The sequence below is a fragment of the Scyliorhinus torazame genome, chromosome 9, assembly GCF_047496885.1.
Source record: "Scyliorhinus torazame isolate Kashiwa2021f chromosome 9, sScyTor2.1, whole genome shotgun sequence".
In the NCBI taxonomy this organism is placed as follows: domain Eukaryota; kingdom Metazoa; phylum Chordata; class Chondrichthyes; order Carcharhiniformes; family Scyliorhinidae; genus Scyliorhinus; species Scyliorhinus torazame.
The window spans coordinates 149968680-149994811 of record NC_092715.1 but is presented as its reverse complement, the minus strand read 5'-3'; the positions used below and the strand labels follow the sequence as shown (position 1 = coordinate 149994811).

The 26132-nt window shown below is 47.0% G+C and overlaps 1 protein-coding gene across 5 annotated transcripts in view; it reads right to left on the bottom strand.

Annotated features, from left to right (window-relative positions):
- vps13a (vacuolar protein sorting 13 homolog A) overlaps positions 1-26132 on the bottom strand; it is a 753359-nt gene that overhangs the window by 380632 nt on the left and 346595 nt on the right. For all 5 annotated transcript variants that reach the window (XM_072516625.1, XM_072516626.1, XM_072516627.1 and 2 more), the window contains 6 exons: positions 16900-17024; positions 8284-8456; positions 2210-2430; positions 1889-2121; positions 1175-1267; positions 713-1072 (listed from right to left, as the gene is read on the bottom strand). In XM_072516625.1, the coding sequence (XP_072372726.1) occupies positions 713-1072; positions 1175-1267; positions 1889-2121; positions 2210-2430; positions 8284-8456; positions 16900-17024 (1205 nt within the window). The remainder of the gene's footprint in view (positions 1-712; positions 1073-1174; positions 1268-1888; positions 2122-2209; positions 2431-8283; positions 8457-16899; positions 17025-26132) is intronic.

The window sequence follows — 26132 nt, the reverse complement described above, 5'->3', positions numbered from 1 at the left end:
ACTGTCCTAGAGCGATTCTCCAGATAATCCACCTTGGCCCTCAGTACTTTATTAACACCGGCCATTATTTCCATCTAGGCTTCCAAGGAGACAATCTGATCACTCTGCCTCGTGAGAACTGCCCCCACACTTTGTAACGCCATGCCAAGCCCTCTTACCATCTCATCGGTCTTTGCCAGCATCGACCATTTGGAGACTATGGTCTCTTCTATTGACTTGTGGACAGCTTGCTGCTGTTTCTGAAATTCCATTGCCAAAATGCCTGTCAGCATTTTAGCTGACAATTCGGCCAGAGTTGAGGTAGTGTCCTCCACTGCCATTTTTTAGCGGACGAGCCTCGAGAAGTCTCCAAGTCCGTTGATGATTCTTTATTTGTTGGCTTCCTTAACCTGGACACTCTGGGCCTTTCTCTTGTGTGGGAACCTTATCCCAACGAATTAACGAAGTGTTAACACAAACCCCAAAAACTCGGCGAAAAGAGGCAAAAAGGCAGTCGTGTGCGACTCCTCCCTACATGCTGTAACCAGAGGTGGAACTGCTTATTTTAAAATAGACTAAAAATCTCATCAAATTTGAATTACTATGATTCATCAGAATTGTCACATCTCAAAAATGCATGTCAAAAAACATAAAAACTTAATTAGTACATACACATGCAGGACTAGTATAGATACATAGTAATATAATATAGACTTTTCCAGCAAATTCCTACCTCTAAATTAAGATGACATTGCAGATTAATGAGTGTACTCCAATTTTTCACATCTCCTTTAAAAGCTGACTTTGCCAAAAGCATTGGAACGGTTCGGTGTCCAACACCTGCTTCAAGCGTCAAACAAATAAATTCCAAAGTCATCTTTAGATTCTGTCCCGTAGATCCTAGCTGTGTTGTTGGTTCAAGTTTACGTTGACTATTTTCAGGATTCTCCAAAATCCAGAGTTTTAAATCTTTCACATTCTTCTTATTCCACAAGTCAGGGGGGATTTCACTGTCCTTTTCATGTGGACTATCGACAGCAGGAGTTAAGGCAGACGTAATTGTAATCACCGTGTTAATAATAACAGGAGATACCTAGACAATAAGCACATATAAAAAATACCACAAATTGTTGAATATGCATTTTTAAATTGTTGTGCAATGTAACGTGATACACTAGACAAAATATTTTCTTACTTTCAGTATTAGCGAGTTTACTGCCAATTCCATGCAACTGGGACCAGAAGGAGCTTGCACACTTCGAAAAACCAAACTGCAAGGCTGCAAGACCTATTTTTTGAATTAAAAATAAACATTACATTATAGGTTCTAGATTATACCGTTGCAAATTCAGTGGTTCCAGTAAACTGAATTCAGATTAAGCTAATCAATAGTGATATAGAATGATAGCATCCCTACAGTGCAGAAGGAGGCCATTCAACCCACTGAGTCTGCAGCGACCCTCTGAAAGAGCACCCAACCAAGGCCCAATCTCTCGCCCTATCCCTGCAACTGTATCTCACCATTGGACACCAAGGGGCAATTTAGCATGGCCAATCCTGCTAACCGGCACATGTTTGGACAGTGGAAGGAAATCGGAGCACCCGGAGGAAACCCACATAGCCACGGGAAGAATGTGCAAACTTTAGACAGACAATCACCTCAGGTCGGAATTGAACATGGGTCCCTGGCGCTGAGGTAGCAGTGCTAACCACTGTGTCACCACATGCAAGTTTAGTGGCATTATACATAAGATGATAAACCTGCATTTCAGGTTCACTTTCATTTTAAAGTAAAGTAAACCTAAAATGAAGAGATATCCAATAAAAGGACATATAGATTAATTTAAGTAATACAAATGAAAATTAACTATGAAAACTACACAATTTGTAATTCATCATTTCCATGTACCGTGGTAACTTGACTTTTTCGCTTTTCTGTTAGGAATGGGCAGACCGTAACTTTAAGATCTTTAACAGTTGCAGTTATTTGTTGACCTTCTGAATCATTAGTAATGTCAGCTTCACACTGTGTAGTCACCACTAGCGAAGGGGCATCTGCTTTTGTCAGATCTGCCACAAAGACAATCTCTGGATTCTGAACATGTACATGGAGTTCCATTTTGGACGAAGATTGTGATGACACTTAAAAGAAATAAAGAGAAAAGATGTAAATGCATAGATTCTATACAATTTAAAAAAAAATCTAAGTGCTCTTAATGATCTTCCAAACCTTTTTCTTTTGATGGTGTTACAGTTGTCTTATTCATCGGAACTGCAGAGACTTGGTTATTTGCCTTGACAAAAAAGTCAGCCACTGTGAGTAGAAATTCCATACTTGCACAAACATAGATATCACGTACAGTTGCATCTAGAATCATCCCTTCTCTTCCTTGTCTGTAGCTGAAGTCAATCATCTCATTCTTTTCAACACCAAGTTTCATTTCCACCATTCTGGAGTTGGGGCGGGAGGAGGGGTACAGTGGGAGGAGGAAATAAAATTAGTAATTACAATGCATCTGTAAGAAAAGGAAAAATAAACTTGGGGATAGCTCTCATATCTCCTTTTTTTTCCCCTGACCATTTGGATGCCTGATGCATAAAAAGGCCATTTCCTATGTTCAAGCAGTCTCACATTCAAGGTACTGAAAGATATACAAAGCAGAGTTTCAATTTCAAAGGCAAATTACTGTGGATGCTGGAATTCTTGAACAGATACGGCTATGTTGGAAATAATCAGCAGGTCAGGCAGCATGGTGGAAACAGAGTTAATGGGCATAAGATTACCAAATTTTATCAGTGTCAGGCTCTAGAAACTGATGTGTGGCTTTCCAGATGCATAGCCAAGTTTTCGGACCAGATTTTCTGGCACTTAGTGCACAGAGAATCTGAGGGCATGGTCTGCGCAATCACTCTGGCACAGTGGAGCCTGATAGAGACGGCAAGGCAAGTTCCAAAGAGATTAGGGTGCCATCTTTAAAGGGGCTGAAAGTTAAATCTCCCCACGGACAGGGAGGATTCACCGCCTGTCCCCACACCCACAGAGGTATTGGGGGCACTATCCTCTCCCCTCCACAACCACCGGAGTAACGGGGCTCTTTCCCCCCCCTCTGCCGCACAGTATTATAGGGGCGCCCAGTGCAGGAAAGGAATCCACAACTAGGTGAACGCTTGAATACTATTGCTCAACATAGTGACGCAGGCTTCCAATCTCCAACCCCACCTTTGGTATCTCAACAATAGCAAGAGTAATTGAAACATCCTAATAACTCACAGATCAATCTAGATACAGGAATACTATGGAGAAGGGGAACGAGAAGGAAGGACATTGGAGCAAGAGTCTAGCAAATGGAGAGGGACATTCTAGGAGATAGACAACAAGGTTTCTGACCTGCTAATGCAGCTCTGACTCTAGAGTAGTCAGAGGAAGGCCAATGTAAAGGCAGAATTCAACACCAAGAAATGACAATCAATTGAAATTAAACTGGGTTGAACTGTAGAGTAATTACACCAGGCCAAGCAAATGCTTTGACGCGAGGTGGGCTTCCAGGTGCCAGAATCCAATATTAGGAAAGGTGACATGGTGGAAGAGAATGGTGCCATTAAAAAGACAGACTAATGAATCAGGGGAGTCAGAATTAACAGCCAGAGGTTTGAAGGATGGAGTACTAAAAAGGCATGAGGGCTCTGGATTCCATAAACAGCCACAGGTCTACAGTGCTGATTAATAACTTCATTACACAGACAATGCTGCAGCTACTGGAGCCAATCAAGCAGCTAACCGCTGTATTGGGAAAACCGTCAGGTCCCTCCTCAGAGAATGATGATGGAGCAGAAGAAACAACCCCCCACCCACCTCGCTTGTGACTCAGACTTCATCTATGCAGGCTTTAGATAAAAGATGAATGGGTTTTGAATGGAAATTAAATAGCACCTGAGGAGGTGTAATTATTTACAATGTCAGCTAGCACAAGAGTCAGGAGGGAACGTTGGGTGATCAATATTATATTGGAAATAGGTCAACAAAAAGCAGGAGATGCAATTCATAGGTGCAGTGAACTTGGCCCGGAGTGGAGGGTGTGTTAAACGTGATGGGTGGCTCGTCTTCCTATCCACCCCTGAACCTGTTGAAATAAAACAGTAGACGGCCCCTGAAATTAACAGCCTGTTCAGCAATTTTAAATGAACAATTAACGGACAACTGAGCTTGTTATCATGCCAATTGACCCTAGAATTGTGCTGCCCATGCCATAATACAATTGGTTTGGGTAGTTGGGCAGGAGTAAGAAGGTTTCTTTTTCAACCTTAGTGGAAAAAGTGGGAAGGGAGAGGGCATGTCCTTTGCATGGTGTCCTATGCACATCACAGACACACCCTTCCTGAAGATGTTATTCCCCCTTTACTTCTCCCTGTCTGGACTCCAAAACCAATTCTCCACATCCCACCCTGCTCACCGGGCTCTCTGGTCTCTCCCCATTCAAATCCCTGGACTTATCGGGTCCGGACACATGGCTCTCTTTATCCTGAGGCCTACTACCAGTCCCAGCAATGTGCACTAATCAGATCTGGCGCCAATGGGACTGCTAGAACTGCCAGACAATCAGATTGGCCATTAGCTGCTATTGCTGAGGGGCAGGCTTTAAGTCAGAAATATTCCCCCCCACCCCCCACCACCCTTTGCACTCTCTCCAGAAACTTGATATCTTTCCTAAAGTGCGGTGGCTAGAATTTTACACAATACTCCTGCTGAGGCCGTAAATATGATTTGCAATCATTGCATATGACTTCCTTGGTTTTGTATTCAATACCTCTTTACACAAGTCAATTATCCCATTCACCTTCTTGCCCTGCCACCTCCAAAGATTTGTGACAACGCATCCAGAGGTCTTTGGTACTTACATCTTCTCAAAAAGCACCATTTATATTACATTGCCTCTCTAGTCTGATTCTCTCAAAATGCATCAATTTACACTTAAACATTAAATTAGACATATGCCTGCCCTCACTATCAAAAAGTCTGCACTTATCATGATTGCTACACATCATGTTGCCAAGACTTGTATCTATTGTGTACTAGAAAATTGTAATCCCTGTACCCAAGTCAAAGTCATATATAGACTCCAGGGATGCCCTGCTTTGCTCCAATCAAGAAGAAAATCTGGTCACCACTATTCTCAGTTTCCCATCTCCCAGCCATGTTCACATCCAATTTACCACTATCCATGTATACCACGCATTTCTGTTCTCCAAACAGGTATCTAATGTGGTACTTTATGAAATGCCGTTTGAAAGTCCATGCACATAACAACTACCATATAACCCTCATCAACCCTCTGTTACTTCACCAAATAACTCAATCAGAGGTTATTCAGACACCATTAACATTCATTCTGGCTGTCCCTCATTAACCCATGCTTCTCCAAATAAGTAATAGTGTTGACCTTGACAATGGTATGTAGTAGTTTTCCAACCACTGACATTAGGCTGATTGTCCTGTAGTTACCATGTTTATACCCCTCTCCTTTTTGGAGCAGGGTGTATAGTTTACAATCCTTGGGAACATTTCCAATATTCAAGGAAGATTGAGGTCCGATCTTCTGCTATCCCCATCATAGTTTCCGTCAGCAACCTCCATTACAGTCCTACATTAGGGCGCGATTCTCCGACCCCCCGCAGGGTTGGAGAATCGCTGGGGGCTGGCGCGAATCCCGCCCCCGTGTCCCGAATTCTCTGCAACAGAGAATCGGCGGGGGCGAGAATCGCGCCGCACCGGTCGGCGGGTTCCCCCCGGCGATTATCCGGCCCGCGATGGGCCGAAGTCCCGCCGCTGGCAACCCTCGCCAGCCGGCGTGGATTGAATCACCTACCTTACCGGCGGGAGCAGACGGCGCGGGCGGGCTCCGGGGTCCTGGGGGGTGGGCGCGGGGCGATCTGGCTCCGGGGGGTGTCCCCACGGTGGCCTGGCCCGCGATCGGGGCCCACCGATCGGTGGGTGAGCCTGTGCCGTGGGGGCACTCTTTTTCTTCCGCCTTCGCCATGGTCTTCACTATGGCGGAGGCGGAAGAGACCCCCTCCACTGTGCATGCGCGGGGATGCCGTGAGCAGCCGTTGACGCTCCCGCGCATGCGTCGCCCGACGAAGTCCTTTCGGCGCCAGCTGGTGTGGCGCCAAAGGCCTTTACCGCCAGCCGGCGGGGCGGAAATCACTCCGGCGCGGGCCTAGCCCCTCAAGGTAAGGGCTTGGCCCCTACAGGTGTGGAGAATTGGGGCGGCGCGACGCCGGAGTGGTTCCTGCCACTCCATTACGCCGGATTCCCCCGCCCCGTCGGGTAGGGGAGAATCCTGGCCCCGGTGACTGGCTAACGGAGTTTTAGAAAATACTTTGTCTCTATTTTCATTCCGTCCAATATCCATACTCCGCTCTCCTCTATTCCTTGATTAGCTTCACCTGCATCTTTCTCCACAAGGGGAGTACAAATTCAGTACCGCAGCCATATCCTCTGCCTCCACAAGACAATTTCCTCTATCTCTAATCACCTCCAGCATTTCTTTAACTAACCTTTTACCTTTCTTTGTTTTGTAGGATCTCCTTTGAACTTACCTGCTGATCCTTTTATAATTCTGTCCCTTTACCCTTTTACAGTTTTTAAATTTACGCCTGCAATCTCAAATGTTCTGCCTGATTTTTTGTTGCGCTCTGTACCTGACCTTGACATTTTTCATAAACTTCTTTTTCCCATTTTATTTTTACCTCTGAACCTTTCTAATCCAGTGAGCTTCTAACATTAGGTATTCCATCGTCCATCCTCAGGAAAATATCCTTGATTTGTACTCAATAACATTTGTATTGATGACAGCCATTGCTCATTTACTGCTTTCTTGGTCAATCTACTTTTTTCAGCCCACCTGTGCTGGATCTCTTTTCAAATTATTGAAATTGACTCTTTTCCACTTGGGTACATTCATCTTCCTTTTCCAACTGGGTACATTCATCTTTGATTTTTCACTTCGCCCTTCCAATAATTATTTTAAAATTATATCAAGGTCACTATTTACCTGGAGTGCTCCTGCTGAAACACTCTGCTTGGCTTACTTCATTCCACAAAACTAGACTCAGTGCTGCTTCATTCTTTTATGGGGCCAGAATCATATTGATTGAGAAAGTTCTCCTGTACACACTTCAGTAATTACGAAATTGCCATGGCAGTTATTGCGTTTTTTTCTCAGTCCAATTGAGGTCCACCGCTATTACCCTTATCGTTTCTATAATATTCCTCTGAAATTTGCCTGCAGATTTACTCCACAATCTCGTTCCGACTATGTGGGATCTATAGTAGACACCTAACAATGTAACAGCTTGATTTCTGTTCCACAACTTTAAACAAATAGATAATCGAGGTCGGTGCTAGGTCAAAGAAGAGCCTAGGATTAATGGGCAAAGAGGAGGAAGCACCAGAATCATGATCTCAATTTTAGTGACAGAGGTCCATGAGCTCTCCACACTTGTTGGAGGAGACAACGCGACAACAACAGAAGTTTTGGTAGTGGAAAACATAATCACAAGAAATCTTTGCTCTCCAGCATGATCCTGCGATAGTGTACGGTTTTGGCAGAGGAAATCTGGTAATGGATGGCTAAACCAAAACTACAGATGAGCTATCAGTGGCAGTAATCCCCTAATAGTTGGGAAGACTTCCAAAGGAATATGGTATGAACTTCCATAAAAATGGAACCATGCACTTTAAAGGAATAAGGTATTCAATGATTCTGTCAATCACTTTAGAGCAACAATCAATAAGTCAAACAGAACTGTTGACAAAATGCTTGATAACAGGTCAGAGGATGTTGTGTTTCAATGATTCAGTGCCCTGATTAGACCACACCTGATCCAATGTGGCAGAAATGGAACGTTAGGTTACATTGTTTACAGGCAAAAATGGGAATGAATGCAAGTTTAACCACTTGAACACAGTGTTGGGCCCTTTGCTTATCTTACACTCTCTTGTAGAAAAATTGTTTTTTTCTTGTATTTTAGGGAACAAAATGAGGGTGCCCAATGAGTTTCAGATGACAAGGCACCATACCCAGTATCCCACAAACTGCGCTCGTAGACAAATTGGATGATAGCAACTTAGCAGGGAACCATTTGAACACCCACTTTTACACATCCTATAAAAGCATCTAGGGACCTTTTCAGAAGTTATATTCCTGGGGGGGATAGGAAGGCCAGCAGGGCAGGGTAACAATATTATTTCTCTCAAAACCATATATGTGCTAGTGCTGCTTATAGGAAAAAAAATAAAAGCACCTTGATGTGGCTTTCTCTATTGCCTTCCGTTTATCATCCAGCATACAATTAAGAAGTTTCACATTAGCATTCATTGATCCATCAGAAAGCATCTTGATAGAACTGGAAAATGTGTGTAATTTGAACTCTGCTAATTCATCCGTTTCAGATCTCAGTTCTTTAGCGATGTTCACCTGGTTTAATAGGAAAAAAATGACATTAGTTTTATATAATCATACATTTTAAAGAGAGAAATTCATACTTTTGGAATTAAGAGACATTCTGTCAAAAGAAATATGGACATTTGTGCAATGCAATTTATTAGTTTGTTCCACATCTAAACTTCGTAAAATTAATATATAAATATAATCACACATAGTTAAAAAGTTTAAGGTTTTTGTTCATTGTCTATAAAGGGCAACTTATCCAAAAAAATTACTTAATTTCCAGTGTGAAAATTGGTGCGAATCCTGCCAGGAGGATGGCAACTAGAAGACCAGCTCCCAGATTTTCAGAGGGTGCCCTCTCTCGATTGATGGATGTCGTGGAGGAAAGGCAGGCCACAATTTACACACAGGTTGGCAAGGGGCCCTCCAGCAAGGTCAGCAACCCTGTCTGTGGCAGCACTGGTCAGGTTCCAGCATCCTGACCAAAGATGACAGGGGTTCAATGTAGGAAAAAAATTAATGACCTAGTACGACCTCCCAATTCCACCCTTCCATCAAACTCTGAATGTCACTTTGAAACCACATGCTGCCACTGCGCAGATTCCCAGCAGCCGACCTTCCAATATCACCCTCATCAGAACCCCTCCACTGCTTAGGTGCAGTGCGCACACATGCCAGTTGACCTCGACCTCGGACCTGCCAGGCATCTGGCTCACACTATTCCCATTTGTGTCTTTGCAGAAGATTCCCAGCAACAGAGAGAGGGAGAGAGAGAGAGAGAAATAGGGGCAATAGTTCAGCAAGATTATACAATTTTTTGAGGTTAGTTGACCCTGCCTCCTGAATGAACCTGCAGGCTAACCAGCTTTTCATCCCTGGAACCAGGGATGGGGTGGACTGGGGCTGCGACCTCCTGAAGCAAGCAAGCGGCAGGAATGGGACTGAAGCTATGTCATGTGTAGATGCAGATGCATACCCACCCAGGCCCAGTAATAGACCCAACACCATTGCCCTCATTGAATGACTAATCTGCAAGTAACTTCATAGTTAAAATGTCTGGACAGCCAGTGACTCTTTTGAGTAGATTCCCCCAGGTGTATGCATACAGCTGTTGCGTGTGGCAGATATCCCACTAATAATGCTTGTTTCACCATATTTAGGACACTCCAGGTATGGAGCACATTGGGAACAAGGATAGGAAAGTTGGTTGCGAGCAACAAATGGGCACCACCAATTACAGCTGTGAGGAGGAGCAGCATGGTGGTACAGTGGTTAGCACTGCTGCCTCACAGCACCAGAGAAGTTCATTTCTGGCCTTGGGTGACTGTGTGTGAGACTGTGCGGAGTTTGCACTCTTTCCCAATGTCTGCGTGGGTTTCCTCTGGGTACTCCGGTTTCCCCCACAGTTCAAAGACTTGCAGGTTAGGTGGATTGCCCATGATCATTGTGCGGGATCACAGGGATAGGAGGGGGTGTGGGCTTAGATGGAGTGGTCTTCTGGAGAGTTGGTGCAGACATGAGCTTAATTACCTCCTTCTGCACTATAGGGATTCCATGGATGATATACTAAACTAATCATCAAATGAGGCCATATGGGTTGATGTCAAAAAGGAAAAAGAAGGAAACCACACAACTTGGAGTAAATTATAGACCACCAAATAGTGGGAAGATGATAAAAGAGCAAATATGTAGGCAAATCCCTGCGTGCAAAAACAATAGGGCAACAATATTTGGGGCCTTCATCTACTCTCGCATCAAGTGGGATACGAACAGCGTAATGGGCAGACAGCGCAAAATTCTTGAAATGCATTCAAGATAACTTCATAAGCCAGCACGTAACAAACCAAATGATAAGGGGTGCAATTCTAGATTTAGTCATATGAAATAAAACTGGGCAACTGGATGCAGTAGCCGTGGGGGACCATTTTAGGCATAGTGGTCATGATATAGCTAGATTTAGCATCATTATGGAAAAGGACCTCGATTTGGAACAGCAGTTAAAACTCTGAGAAAATGTATGAAGCTGAGAGATGAGCTGGCGAGAATATATTGGTTACAACTACTTGATGGGAAATCTGTGACAGATCGGTGGGTAGCATTCAAAAATGAGATTCTACGAGCAGTGTAGACCAGTGTTTTTCAAAATTTTTTTTCCAGGGACCCATTTTTACCGACCGGCTAACCTTCGGGGCCCACGCTGGCCGACCATCGCAACCTATGCCGACAGATTTTCACGACCCAGGCTACCTGAACTTCATGACCCACCATTTCTGCTTACCTTTAATGCGACAGGTGAGCCAGTTTGGTCCTCACGATCTCACTCGCTTTGTCATTCAATGTTACATTTCTGTATGGGTTGTTTATCAGAGGTCCTGGATCTCACACCAGCACTATTTTGTTGTGTTGTGGACTCTCCTGAACAGCTCACACCACCACTGCTTTGTCCTGCTGTGGATTCTCCAGAGCCACTCTCTCCAGCAGGTTTAGTTGTGAGATCCAGGTTTATGTCTCTGGCCCCTCTCTTCCTCATTAAAAAATGATCCATATTAAATTTTACAGTCCTGTTGCTTGTCTGCTGCTGACAAAATGGAGGAATCGAAATCGGGCCCAGAGCATGTGTTCGGGGCGAGTGACCTGCTCTCTGCTGTCGCTTCAGGCAGGAAGACTGCATTGAATATTTTAAAAAATCTTCTCCTGGGTCAGTGGTGTTTCTTGCTGGGCTCCGGGCATGCGCACTGATGAGTGGGTACACATGCACAGCATGCCCACAATCTGAAATCTGGTTGCAGCCTACATGTTTAATGCCGGTCGCAGTGGCATTTTTAAAAGCTGGCTGTTGCGCATTAATTCCCACGATTGGTAACGCCACGATGGATGGCTCCGGGATCCACCTGTGGGTCACATCCCAGACTTTGAAAATGGACTGGTGTAGACATGTTCCACAAGGAAGAAAGGTGCTATTGCCAAATCTAGAGCACGCTAGGCCATTCATCAGCCTGTTCCAAGTCCTGTGGCTAACAGCAACTAGGAAGTGGGGGGGGGGGGGGGGGGGGGGGGGGGGGGGGGGGGGTTGGAGAAGAGAGAAAGAGAGGGTGGAAGACAAGGGAAGGCATACGCAAGAGAAAGGGGCAAATGGGGAGGGAAGGGAAGAAGGATTGGAGGGAATATTGGGAAAAGCCTTTTCACCCAGAGAATGGCAGGTGTCTGGAATTTTCTGCCTGGATTGGCAAATGAGGCAGAAACCCTCAACTCAATTGAAAGGTATCTTGATCCGCATCTGAAGTGTGGTAACCTGCAAGGCCAGGGACGAGGTACTGGAAGATGTGATTAGAATGGGTGGTTATAGTTCTACCCTGGCATTTTCTTCGGCCTCAAGTAACAGCCAATTTCCCACCTGAGTTTGTCCTACAGTTGAATTTATTTTGATCTTTTAAGATGTACCATGGAAGATGATGGCTCCTTCGGAGGTCATTGGCTGTTGAATGTTAAAATAGTGACAAGGGAGGCATCCTTTCTCAATTAAGTAGTTTTCTTAATTTGTTCATGGGATGAGCAAGGCCAATATTTGTTGATCATTCCTAATTGCCCTGGAAATGAGTGCCTTGCTCAGCCAGTTCAGAGGACAATCAAGAGTTAACCATATTACTGTGGGTCTGTCGTCACATGCAGGCCAGACCACTGGCAGATTTTCTTCCTACTGAGGGATAGGACTAGTTAAATTAATTAACTAAATTAAGGAAATTAATTACAGAACATTAGTAAAGCAGATAGGTTTTTACAACACTCTATGATAGTTTTGTAGTCACTGTTACTGAGATTAGCTTTATATTCCAAATGTATTATTTGACGATGAATTCCACTCGCTGTCACAGTATGATTTGAATCCAAGGGCGCAATTTAACGGAAAAAGTTCTAAAGTGTCATATCGGGTGTGACATCCTGGGTGTTTCCCGGCGGCAGACCCGGCAAGATTGCGACCCTTATTTAATGGCACTTAGTGCCAAAAAGGATTTCCATTGAGCTCCACGCCGGTACAGGCTGTCCCGCCAGACTTGCACCCAGAAGCTCCTTGCAAACAAGGGGGAGCTGCTTTTAAACACTCTGTGCGAAATCATTGCTCCACGCTTCGGGGATGCCAACCTGGCCAGGCTTCTGGATGCTGTGGAGGCGAGGCAGGACACCCTGTTCCTTCGAGGGGGTTGGAGGACCGGCTGCAAGGTGACGCCTGCGAGAGAGTGGCTGTCAGTCTGGGCAGCATGACAGTGCTGGGAGACCAATGACCTCCACTGGACTGCAAGGGCAAGTTAACACCGGTCCCTGGCATCAGTTCCCCCTGCCACCCCTCTGAACTGCCCCCCCCCCCACAAACAGGTCAGCGACTAGCACCTTGCACCCTCCCCACATCCGATCACCGTGCTGGTGCCCTAGCACACACTGGCTCCCACCAGCACAACTCATCCGTGTCCAGGTCTGGTGCCCACACTTGTCACAGACCCCCCCCTGGATGCACCAACGGCAGGAGAAGTTAGCCCATAATAGGCATTAAAGGGCCCAGAGGGGCAGCCGAGTTCCAGACGTCAGAGTCCTCACCCGCGCTGAGGAACGGGCCCTGGAGATAGTGGGGTTGGCAGAGGAGAGAGCAGTCATCGACAGCAAGGTTCTCTTGTGCCGCAAAGGTGAGGATCTACTGCTCCTTCGTCTGGATGATCTGTCTCAAGTGAGTTGTTCATGTTAAACAAAACTATCCTCCCTCCCATTGACCACGTGTCCCTACTCCCGCAGGATCGTCACCTAACGGGGAAGGGCCATCCGCAGTCTCCACCACCCACCCTCCCTCCAAGAGAACACTTCCGAGGAGAGCTCAGAGGATACCACCATCGAGGTGTCACAGGGGTCATTCCCACCCTCCACCAGTGCAGAGACACACACCTCATGTGCGACATGAGTGGACAGGCTTCTCGGGCACAACCTGACAACCTGGTGAGCGCCACACAGTTCCTGATGCACATGAGGCAGAGCAGGAACATCCAAGTCAGCCAGCAGTCAGATGTTTGCTGCATCCTAGGACTCAGCTGAGTCCCAGTCAGATGCCAGAGCTGGAGCTGACACTAGGACATGGCAGTGAGATTCAGGTGGGGATGTCAGCGACACTCCGGCGAGTAGAAAGCCTTGAGTATGACATCAGTGCCTTGAGTGGGGGTGTCCAAGCCATGGCTCAGTCTGTGACTACCATGGCTGAGGGCTTCGACATCATGTCGCAGTCACTGAGGGGCGTATCTAGAAGCAGGTGGACATAGCCCGAAGCATGACCCAGCCACTGAGGAGTGTCGTTCAGGTAGTCACACCATGGTGCAGATAACAGGGAGGCGCCAGGACCCGCAGAGCCGGATAACGAAGAGACCGCTGGAGCTCACTCCATCTGCGCCTCCATCCCATGGAGACCCCCAAGGCCTTACGGGCACCATCCAGGAAGAGGGAGTGCTGGAAGCCAAACTAGTGTATGCCAACAGGGAGGAGACAGCGGTCGCCACCTCACTGGAATGCCCCTTCCTTGCACCAGCGGGTCTCAAAGTCAGCGGGCAGAACAGGGTGGTACGGTTATAATGGATACTGGTACGTCCAGGCCTTCCAGCTCAATGCCCTTCAGAGGACGTCTGCCAAAGGCATCAGAGGCCACAGGCATGAGAAGCAGCAGGTTGCCTCCACCTCTGAAGTGCACTCTGGGGACATACCTAGGCATAGCAGTAGAGCATGGAAGATTGAGGATCACTGAGTGGGCATGGAGGGGCATTGTCTACAGCTAGGAAGAATGGAAAGTTCAAACGTTCACCATTAAACATCTAACACCTGATACATGCGCAGTCTTTGTCACGTTACTATCCACAGCAGGCCTGCCTGCACCCCACCCCCTGCCCCCCGGGCACAGTGATCCTAGATCAAGGGCCCCAATGTAGGACCCATTCAGGTGACGGGTGTGAGGGCGCTGTCATCAGGACAGGAATCGGTCTGTGGCATAAACGGAGGAGCATCAGGACTAACCTCACAGTGGGTTATCAGCATTCTCTTGCCTTGTATATTGACCCGCTGATAGTGCCGACACAGACCCATCACCCTGGTAATGTTACACTCTAAGGATGGAACAGAATAGTGGGGGGAGGGGGAGGAGAAAGAGAGGATGGATGGATTGGGGGAAAGGAGACTGGTGGGAAGGTGGGGAATGAGGGGGAAAACAGGGATTGGGAGGGGAAGGAGGGATGGGATGAGGACGGGTTGGGGGGGGGGGAAGAGAAAGGGGTAAGGGAGTAGAGGGATGGGAGACTGGGGACGGGGTGAGCTGATTGACAAAGCCTTATCCTATGAGAATTGGGTGAGAATAAGGGCCTGCCTGCTTCTCCGGGCACACTGATCCCTTGCCACTACATGACTTCCATCCTCCGGCTCCTTATTTGGGTCCTCCACGGGCTTGTCTCCATCCTCTCCTGGACCGTCTTCTGCTCCTTCTCAAATGAGGTCACATGTCCCCTCATCCTCCACCATGTCGCACCGCTGCTGTGCCAGGTTGTGGATGGCACAGAAAAGCATCAAAAAGCAGGAGACCCTCTGGAGGGTGTACTGCAGTCATCACCAGAGTGGACCAGGCATTGAAACTGTATTTTGAGCAATCTGATGCACCGGTCAATGACAGCATGGGCCTTGTTATATCAGCTCTTTGCATTGGCGTCATCAGCCAGTACCTCAGCAGGTACCCCTTGTCTCCCAAGAATCCGACCGCCATCCTGGAGTGGTCTTCGAAGATGCCAAGGATCCCAGAGTGTCCCAGGATGTAATTGTCATGCACAATCCCTGGAAAGTGTGCATACACGTGCGTGCAGGATTTGGAGAAATTGGTCACACGAGTTGAACGTTCACGGAATGGAACCAGTTCCTGTTAATGAAGGGCCCTCCCTTACACTAAACTGCAATGAAGTTACTATGAAGATCCCCTAGTTGCCACACTACGGCACCTGTTCGGGTACACAGAGGTAGAATTCAGAATGTCCAATTCATCTAACAAGCAAGTCTTTCGGGACTTGTGGGAGGAACCCACACAGACATGGGGCGAACGTGCAGACTCTGCACAGACAGTGACCCATGCCAGGAATCGAACCCGGGTGCCTGGTGCGGAGAAGCAACAGTGCTAACCACTGTGCTACCTTGCCGCCCACTACTATGCAGTAGCAACACGAGTAGTATTCGCCATGAACATGAAGCTGTCATCAAGCCAAAAAGATGTTCCACACAAATAAGTAATATGGTATATGAAGTTCAGCGCCAGTGAGATGCTAGAATGTAGGCAAATGTTTCAAAGATTGATGGATTGTATCAAACAGCATGTCCCTTGTTTGTGAAAGGCAAGGTACACACTGTATCTAACCAGCCTGTGCTTGCAAAACTCAAAACATGTCCAACATTTGATGTGATTCTGCGATTGAACAACATTTGCCAAATAATCTTGTGTGCTAAAAATTACACTAGCACCAATTTAGGATTGTCAGTCAGGCCTGCAGTGTGGCACATTTGCAAGCACTGGAAGCTACATATATTAATACATAGGCTCTGTTCTTTGTAGTCAGAAAGAACACGTATACATATTGTGCCTGTTTCAGCTAAACAGTATGAGCTGGTTTATTCCTCAGGCCAGTCAAAGTTGCCCAGTTTAAATTTTCAATCAATGCTCGTTAACTGTCAGCATCATGAATTGGCGCATTTGTTATGGCAACACCTCTACCAATCAGAGTCTACTTGCTGACGAATCAGCACTTCCTTCTCACATAGTATAAAGGTGTGGTTTTGTCTGATATTGGTATTCTTGTGACTGCCTTGATGAGTGCAAGAAAAAAGTTTCAACAAAATATTTTTTTCCAGCAATACTCATTCCGTACTACCAAATGGCTATTAGTATGTATATTCTTACTAAACCAGACTCATAATTTCAGTTTCATGTTATTAAGATGATATTCAGCAATATTCTGGAAAAGTAACATGTAAATGCTCTAAAATTTAATCTTATGGCAACCCCATAACAATCAGTCCCTTTCAGATGGTTGCATCTGAATTACAAGATACTGAACACAGCTTCAAACATTGAATGAAATGAAATGAAAATCGCTTGTCACAAGTAGGCTTCAAATGAAGTTACTGTGAAAAGCCCCTAGTCGCCACATTCCGGCGCCTGTTCGGGGAGGCTGGTATGGGAACTAGACCAGCCGTATAAAAACTGTGATTATAAGAGCAGGTCAGAGATTGGAAATTCTGAGGGGGGGGGGGGGTAACTCACCTCCTGACTCCCAAAGCCTGTCTACCATCTACAAACAAGGGTTCTGAGGAACTAGGAAATTATTAAACGCGGAAATTGAAAATGGTATTGTGCTGAAAGAAAAATGGAATATTTCTTCAGCAGACAATAATTTGTTTAAGAAAATTGGTGTACCGGGTCCAAGGAGTGACTGTAGAGTATTAATGAAAGTTCGTCTAATCGAAAACCCAACTTCAGTGTCGTTTTAATTCTCACAGGCTTTTGCGTTTCCACAACAGCAGCTGTTACCACAGTTCTTCCTGAAAAAAGAGAAGAAATGTTGCTTGCAGTATTACAATGATCTCAGTATTATACTCAAAATGAATATCCTTCTCCACAGATATATTTTTTCATTTTCTCATGACAGTTTAAGAATTTCAGTCGAGTTGACACGTTGGTACCAGTGAAAAAGAAAAGTGACAACAGGACTACTTGTTTGTTATAAAACCTAAATTTGTAATTCGTGCCCTTTTGTATAAAAAGAACTTTGCTGTCCTTATAACTGCTCTCGTCAATATGCAATTCCAGACTCATTATCAACATGGTAGATTCGCAACACTGTGAACCATTTTGATAAGCCACCAAGCAAAATAAATAAATACTTAGGAGATCTGGCAGTATCCATGCAGAGTTAATGGCCGGGAATTACCAGCCCCACTGCCGCGGGTTCCCCCACGGCAGATGCAACAGGCCATTCAAATCTCCATCGACTTCGCCGGGACCCGAAGATCCCACTGGCAGTAAGGGTCTGAACTAGAGAAAGGTGGTGATGTGAGGTTTGAAGCAAGTAAAGAGGCAAGTAAAAGAGGGGAGGATAGCACAAAACGGAAGGTTGCAATGGGATGCAAGACAGGAAAGATTAAATAACAAAAGTTTATTATTACTCTTTGAGAAGAGGACTTCAATATCTACTTTTAATGTTTATTTTCAGGACGTGGGTAACACCAGAAAGCAAATAGTATTCCCATAAGATGCTAGGTACAGATTTCCATTAATTTGACTTAAAGAATAAAAGAATGGGAACATAAGTTAAAGTCAGGTTAGCGTGTTACTTCGATGGGCCGAGAGATGATTTGCACTCCCATGATCTTACTACTCATGTACCTTCTGGTATTTAAGTTCATGGGACTGTGTGCGCAAGCTTGCTGTTGTGATATTTAGCATACAGCATATACTGTTAGTCACAGTGCACTGATGTTGAAGATTCATATTTAGTTGAGCGATAATCAACTCGTCATCCAAGATGGTATTGAGATTTTTTAAGTGTTGCAATTGCACCCGTAGCATCCGTAGAAGCAACTGGTTAGTACTCCATCACACTTTTGGCATCAGGAGGAAAGCATCCACCAGCTGCCTTGCTCTTGTAGTGAGATTGTTTTAAAAAAAAAATGTTTTTCTTAAATTTTTAATGTTACACAAAATTGCAAAATATGTAAACAAAAAACCCTTAAACCAAACACAAACCCCCCAAAAGTCCCCCCCCACATCCTTCCAACCTGTGAAACAACAAAAACAAATAAAACCCCTACTTACTCACGCCTCCCCCAACAGCTAACTGTAACCAATTCTCTGAAATACAATATAAATGGCCGCCAACTTCGGCAGAACCCTTCAATCAACTCCCTCACTGCGTATTTGACGTTTTTGTGATGCAAAAACTCCATTAAATCCCCTAGCCATGCCTAGGCACTTGGCGTTGTCGTCAACCTCCAGCCTGGCAGGGTATGCCAGCGTGCCAGCAACAAGGCAAAGGCAAGGACATCCGCCTCAGCATGCAAAATAGCCACTCAAGGGCAGGTCTTCAGCTGACCATTTAGGATCATCGACATGGTGTTGGAAAAGGACCTCCAGAAACCCACAAGCTTAGAACAGGACCACAACATGTATGTGTGGTGTGCTGGTCCCCTTGAGCAGTGCTTGCACCTATCCTCCAGCATTCAAAAAAATGATTCATCCAGGCCTTAGTGAGGTGTGTTCGAAACTGGATAAGGCTCAGTCTCGCACACAACGTAGCATGCATCCTCCGTAGCCCCTCAATCCACACCTTTTCTAGAATTGGTCCCAACTCCTCCACCCATTCAGCTTTCACCCCTTCCACCAAGCTTAACTCATCCCCTATGATCTGCTCATATATGCCGGATGCACTGCCTCTTCCGACCCCGCGCAGGAGAGAATCCTCTCCGATAACACTGGGAAACCCCCCAAAAAAAACTCTCAACAAAGCTGTGCACCTGGAGATACCTAAACAGGTCCAAGCCGAACAGCCCAATTTCTCTTTCAGCTCTTCCAAGCTGGTAAACCTCCCCTCCAAGAATAAATCACCCACTCTCTGCAGCCCTCTCTCTCTCCCTGCATCAAATGTGGCATCTAGCCTTGCTGGCTCAAACTGGTGGTCAACACAAATGGGAGCAAGTCTTGAAGCCGCCTCCAACTTAAAATGCTGTCGGAGTGTTTTTAACGTGGACTCCACCACTGGGTTTGGAGTCCCAGCTTGCTGGTGCCAACGGAAGCGGCGCTGTTACCAATTCTGCCAAATCTATACCCCTACAGGACCCTGACTCTATCTGAACCCAGAGTCTCCTCGGGTCGCTGCACCACCCCAACATGTTCTCCGTGTTGGCTGCCCAATAATAGTACAGCAGATTTGGCAGCGCTAGACCCCCTGCCAGTCTCTCCCTCTGGAAAACCCCCCACCGAATGCTCAGAGCCTTACCCACCCAAATAAAGCCAAAAATAAGCTGCTCGACCTTTCAGAGAAAAGACTTGGGTAGACACTGAAATAAAAACAGAAAGCTCAGCAGATGTTCATCATAACCAATTGAACCTGACCGCTACGATAACGGGAGACTATCCCACTTCCCCAAGTCTGCCTCAACTCTACTCACCAGGCTTGTATAATTCAACCTCCGAAGCCACGCACAATTGCCGCCACCTGGACACCCAAGTATCAGAAACTAGTCCCTGCCAACCAAAACAACAACCTCCCCAATTCGGTTTCCCTCCCCTGATGCACTGACCACAAAATATTCACTCTTCCCTATGTTCAACTTGTAACCAAAGGTGACACCGAAGTTTTGCAAAATACCCATAATATTCCCTATTGTCAGCCCCGGTCCCTAATGTGCAGCAGCAAATTGCCTGCATTTAACGACACCCTATGTTCCTCTCCAGCTCTAATGATCCCATTCCATGCATTTGAAGCCCTGAAAGCAATGGCCACTGGCTCAATTGCCAATCGGCAAGGGAAACTTCGGATACCCTGCCTCGTACCCTGATGCAACCAAAAAGATCCGGAACTCATGGTGTTGGTGCAAACTCCAGTACCGGCCCATCCACAGGGGCAAGCACCACATTCAGCAACCGGTGCATGTTCGACAACAACCTCCGCCGCTTCGCAAACCCCGTTTGACCTTCCCCTAATACTTCCAGAACGTAAGGTTCCAACCTTAATACCAATAACTTGGCCAATAACTTGGCATCTATATTTCACAGGGAGATCGGGCAATATGACCTATCGTTTTTCAGGAGCAATGAGATGGACGCCTGTCCCAACATCTCTGGCTCCCCATGCCAGAGTCCCTAAATATGTCCAGCAACAACGCACCCAGCCGATTCGAAAACTTTTATAAAATTCCACCAGTAACTCATCCAGGCCAGTGCCTCCCCTGCCTGCTTGTGCTTCAATGTTATCTGAATCTCCTCCCACCGTGGCCCCAAAACCCCCAGGGCAGATGCCCCACAGGTGGCACCATCAGCCAACTAACCCCACAGAAACAGTGGCCTGCACCTAGCCCTGCCTGCCCACCGCACCCCTGCTCCCAACCATTCAGCCTGCCCCCGGACAGGTAGCTACGGTCCGAACAGGTGTCCACCCCTCTTGCCCAGTCCCTGCCTACACGGGTGCCAGCAAGCATGGCGGCGGTCGGTCACACATGGTGCTCCCCCCCCCCCCCCCCACCCCACAACCAGGTGGCACCCTGCTAGCAGGTTACAACACGGGCCAACCAAGGAGGGCACTCAACGTAGACCCCACAGGAGGATATGGGACAGGGCCACAGTGCACACGGAAGCAGGTCGGGAGGGGAATGGCCAGGATCGGGAGGGTGACAGGAGGGGCAAGGGCTGCTGTGCAGGCAACGCCACCATGTAGTCCGTTGAAGCCGGTTGGGCACAGGAGTACACACCATGCTAACATATATGCCCTCAGAAAATGGATTTTGGTGTACAGCCTGATGTGGTTGGCATCTGCCTGGCCGCTGCAGCCCTAGCAGATGCACTGAGGCTGCATGAGCAAGAGTTGCTTGGGGAGGACCTGCAGAAGAGGATCAGGAGGCAGCCGATGACGATAGAGAGCCGGTCGGCCAGCAGGCAGAAGAGAAGGTGGAAAGGAGGCCCACGTATATACCGGCAGTGCCCGTCGTTCGAGGAGCTGCCAGACCGGGCATGTCGCCAATGACTGCAGCTGAGCAGGGTGACCGTGCGACATCTATGCTGGATCATGGTGCATCTGGAATCGTGGGGGAATGGGGCAGGTGCCGTCTCCCGGTAGTCGTCAAGGTGACAGTCACCCTGACATTTTTTGTCAAGGGGTCCTTCCAGGAACCGAGTGGGATCCTGTCTGGGATCTCCCAGATCTCCATGCACAGGTGCATCCGCACCATGACGGATGCCTCGTATGCCCAGGCAGCACAATACATTACCTTTGGCATGGACTGAGCCCACCAAGTTAGAACATAGAACATAGAACAATACAGCGCAGTACAGGCCCTTCGGCCCACGATGTTGCACCGAAACAAAAGCCATCTAACCTACACTATGCCATTATCATCCATATGTTTATCCAATAAACTTTTAAATGCCCTCAATGTTGGCGAGTTCACTACTGTAGCAGGTAGGGCATTCCACGGCCTCACTACTCTTTGCGTAAAGAACCTACCTCTGACCTCTGTCCTATATCTATTACCCCTCAGTTTAAAGTTATGTCCCCTCGTGCCAGCCATATCCATCCGAAGGAGAAGGCTCTCACTGTCCACCCTATCCAACCCCCTGATCATTTTGTATGTCTCTATTAAGTCTCCTCTTAACCTTCTTCTCTCCAACGAAAACAACCTCAAGTCCATCAGCCTTTCTCATAAGATTTTCCCTCCATACCAGGCAACATCCTGGTAAATCTCCTCTGCACCCGCTCCAAAGCCTCCACGTCCTTCCTATAATGCGGTGACCAGAACTGTACGCAATACTCCAAATGCGGCCGTACCAGAGTTCTGTACAGCTGCAACATGACCTCCTGACTCCGGAACTCAATCCCTCTACCAATAAAGGCCAACACTCCATAGGCCTTCTTCACAACCCTATCAACCTGGGTGGCAACTTTCAGGGATCTATGTACATGGACACCTAGATCCCTCTGCTCATCCACACTTTCAAGAACTTTACCATTAGCCAAATATTCCGCATTCCTGTTATTCCTTCCAAAGTGAATCACCTCACACTTCTCTACATTAAACTCCATTTGCCACCTCTCAGCCCAGCTCTGCAGCTTATCTATATCCCTCTGTAACCTGCTACATCCTTCCACACTATCGACAACACCACCGACTTTAGTATCGTCTGCAAATTTACTCACCCACCCTTCTGCGCCTTCCTCTAGGTCATTGATAAAAATGACAAACAGCAACGGCCCCAGAACAGATCCTTGTGGTACTCCACTTGTGACTGTACTCCATTCTGAACATTTCCCATCAACCACCACCCTCTGTCTTCTTTCAGCTAGCCAATTTCTGATCCACATCTCTAAATTACCCTCAATCCCCAGCCTCCTTATTTTTTGCAATAGCCTACCGTGGGGAACCTTATCAAACGCTTTGCTGAAATCCATATACACCACATCAACTGCTCTACCCTCGTCTACCTGTTCAGTCACCTTCTCAAAGAACTCAATAAGGTTTGTGAGGCATGACCTACCCTTCACAAAGCCATGCTGACTATCCCTGATCATATTATTCCTATCTAGATGATTATAAATCTTGTCTCTTATAATCCCCTCCAAGACTTTACCCACTACAGACGTGAGGCTCACCGGTCTATAGTTGCCGGGGTTGTCTCTGCTCCCCTTTTTGAACAAAGGGACCACATTTGCTGTCCTCCAGTCCTCTGGCACTATTCCTGTAGCCAATGATGACATAAAAATCAAAGCCAAAGGTCCAGCAATCTCTTCCCTGGCCTCCCAGAGAATCCTAGGATAAATCCCATCAGGTCCCGGGGACTTATCTATTTTCAGCCTGTCCAGAATTGCCAACACCTCTTCCCTACGTACCTCAATGTCATCTATTCTATTAGCCTGGGGCTCAGCATTCTCCTCCACAATATTATCTTTTTCCTGAGTGAATACTGACAAAAAATATTCATTTAGTATCTCGCCTATCTCTTCAGACTCCACACACAATTTCCCATCCCTGTCCTTGACTGGTCCTACTCTTTCCCTAGTCATTCGCTTATTCCTGACATACCTATAGAAAGCTTTTGGGTTTTCCTTGATCCTTCCTGCCAAATACTTCTCATGTCCCCTCCTTGCTCGTCTTAGCTCTCTCTTTAGATCCTTCCTCGCTACCTTGTAACTATCCATCGCCCCAACCGAAACTTCACACTTCATCTTCACATAGGCCTCCTTCTTCCTCTTAACAAGAGATTCCACTTCCTTGGTAAACCACGGTTCCCTCGCTCGACGCCTTCCTCCCTGTCTGACCGGTACATACTTATCAAGAACACGCAGTAGCTGATCCTTGAACAAGCCCCACTTATCCAGTGTGCCCAACACTTGCAGCCTACTTCTCCACCTTATCCCCCCCAAGTCACATCTAATGGCATCATAATTGCCCTTCCCCCAGCTATAACTCTTGCCCTGCGGTGTATACTTATCCCTTTCCATCATTAACGTAAACGTCACCGAATTGTGGTCACTGTCCCCAAAGTGCTCTCCTACCTCCAAATCCAACACCTGGCCTGGTTCATTACCCAAAACTAAATCCAACGTGGCCTCGCCTCGTGTTGGCCTGTCAACATATTGTTTCAGGAAACCCTCCTGCACACATTGTACAAAAAGCGACCCATCTATTGTACTCGAACTATATCTTTTCCAGTCAATATTTGGAAAGTTAAAGTCTCCCATAATAACTACCCTGTTACTTTCGCTCATATCCAGAATCATCTTCGCCATCCTTTCCTCTACATCCCTAGAACTATTAGGAGGCCTATAAAAAACTCCCAACAGGGTGACCTCTCCTTTCCTGTTTCTAACTTCAGCTCATACTACCTCGGAAGAAGAGTCCCCATCTAGCATCCTCTCCGCCACCGTAATACTGCTCTTGACTAGCAGCGCCACACCTCCCCCTCTTTTGCCTCCTTCTCTGAGCTTACTAAAACACCTAAACCCCAGAACCTGCAACATCCATTCCTGTCCCTGCTCTATCCATGTCTCCAAAATGGCCACAACATCGAAGTCCCAGGTACCAACCCATGCTGCCAGTTCCCCTACCTTGTTTCGTATACTCCTGGCATTGAAGTAGACACACTTCAAACCACCTACCTGAACACTGGCCCCCTCCTGCGACGTCAAATCTGTGCTCCTGACCTCTATACTCTCATTCTCCCTTACCCTAAAACTACAATCCAGGTTCCCATGCCCCTGCTGCATTAGTTTAAACCCCCCCAAAGAGCACTAACAAATCTCCCCCCCAGGATATTTGTGCCCCTCAGGTTCAGATGTAGACCATCCTGTCTGTAGAGGTCCCACCTTCCCCAGAAAGAGCCCCAGTTTTCCAGAAATCTGAATCCCTCCCGCCTGCACCATCCCTGTAGTCACGTGTTTAAATGCTCTATCTCCCTATTCCTCATCTCACTATCACGTGGCACGGGCAACAACCCAGAGATAACAACTCTGCTTGTTCTAGTTCTGAGCTTCCATCCTAGCTCCCTGAAAGCCTGCCTGACATCCTTGTCCCCTTTCCTACCTATGTCGTTAGTGCCAATGTGGACCACGACTTGGGGCTGCTCCCCCTCCCCCCTAAGGACCCGGAAAACACGATCCGAGACATCACGTACCCTTGCACCTGGGAGGCAACATACCAAACGTGAGTCTCTCACGCTCCCACAAAATCTCCTATCTGTGCCCCTGACTATAGAGTCCCCAATTACTAATGCTCTGCTCCTCTCCCTCCTTCCCTTCTGAGCAACAGGGACAGACTCCGTGCCAGAGGCCCGTACCCCATGGCTTACCCCTGGTAAGTCGTCGTCCCCACAAGTATCCAAAGCGGTATACTTGTTTCTCAGGGGAACGACCGCAGGGGATCCCTGCACTGACTGCTTTTTCCCAGTCCCTCTTACAGTTACCCACCTATCTCCAATCTTTGGTGTAACTAATTCCCTGAAGCTGCTATCTATGACCCCTTCTGCCTCCCGAATGATCCGAAGTTCTTCCAACTCCAGCTCCAGTTCCCTAACTCGGTCTTGGAGGAGCTGGAGATGGCAGCACTTCCTGCAGGTAAAATCAGCAGGGACACTAATTGCATCCCTCACCTCAAACATCCTGCAGGAGGAACATTGCACTCCCTTCCCTGCCATTCCTCTAACTTTCTACCAAGATCTGGCTAACAACTAAATTAAATTTTTATAAAAAATAATAATAATATAATAAAATATGGCACTTACCTCAGACCAATGGGTTTTATTATTAGGTTAGAGGAGGAGGGCGGGTGGGAGACACTACACGTGTAGTGTCTCGGGTTTCCTCTCCACCAGAATTTATTGGTGAGGGTCTTCCCAGACGTCCGCGGGTCGACTTCCTGTTCCCGCCTAAAAAACTAATTTAAAAAAAAGAAAAAATTCTCAGCTCCTGCTGAAATGGACTAACCAGCCAGCTCCACTCCCGCCGAAATCGACTGTCCTGCCCCTGCAAAGACAAGTGCTTTTAAAGGACAGACTTACCTCCCAGCAACCACTTCCGCAATGCTCCCGCTGAAACTGACTCACCAGCTGTTCTCACGCCGAAATCGACTGGCCTGCCCCTGCAAAGACAAGTGCTTTTAAAGGACAGACATACCTCCCAGCAACCACTTCCGCAATGCTCCCGCTGAAACTGACTCACCAGCTGTTCTCACGCCGAAATCGACTGGCCTGCCCCTGCAAAGACAAGTGCTTTTAAAGGACAGACTTACCTCCCAGCAACCACTTCCGCAATGCTCCCGCTGAAACTGACTCACCAGCTGTTCTCACGCCGAAATCGACTCAAAGTTGCTCAGGAAGTGGGATTCACCACAATTGCCGGCATGGACCAGGACCAGGTGGTGATCTTCGGGACTCATGTCCCCCTA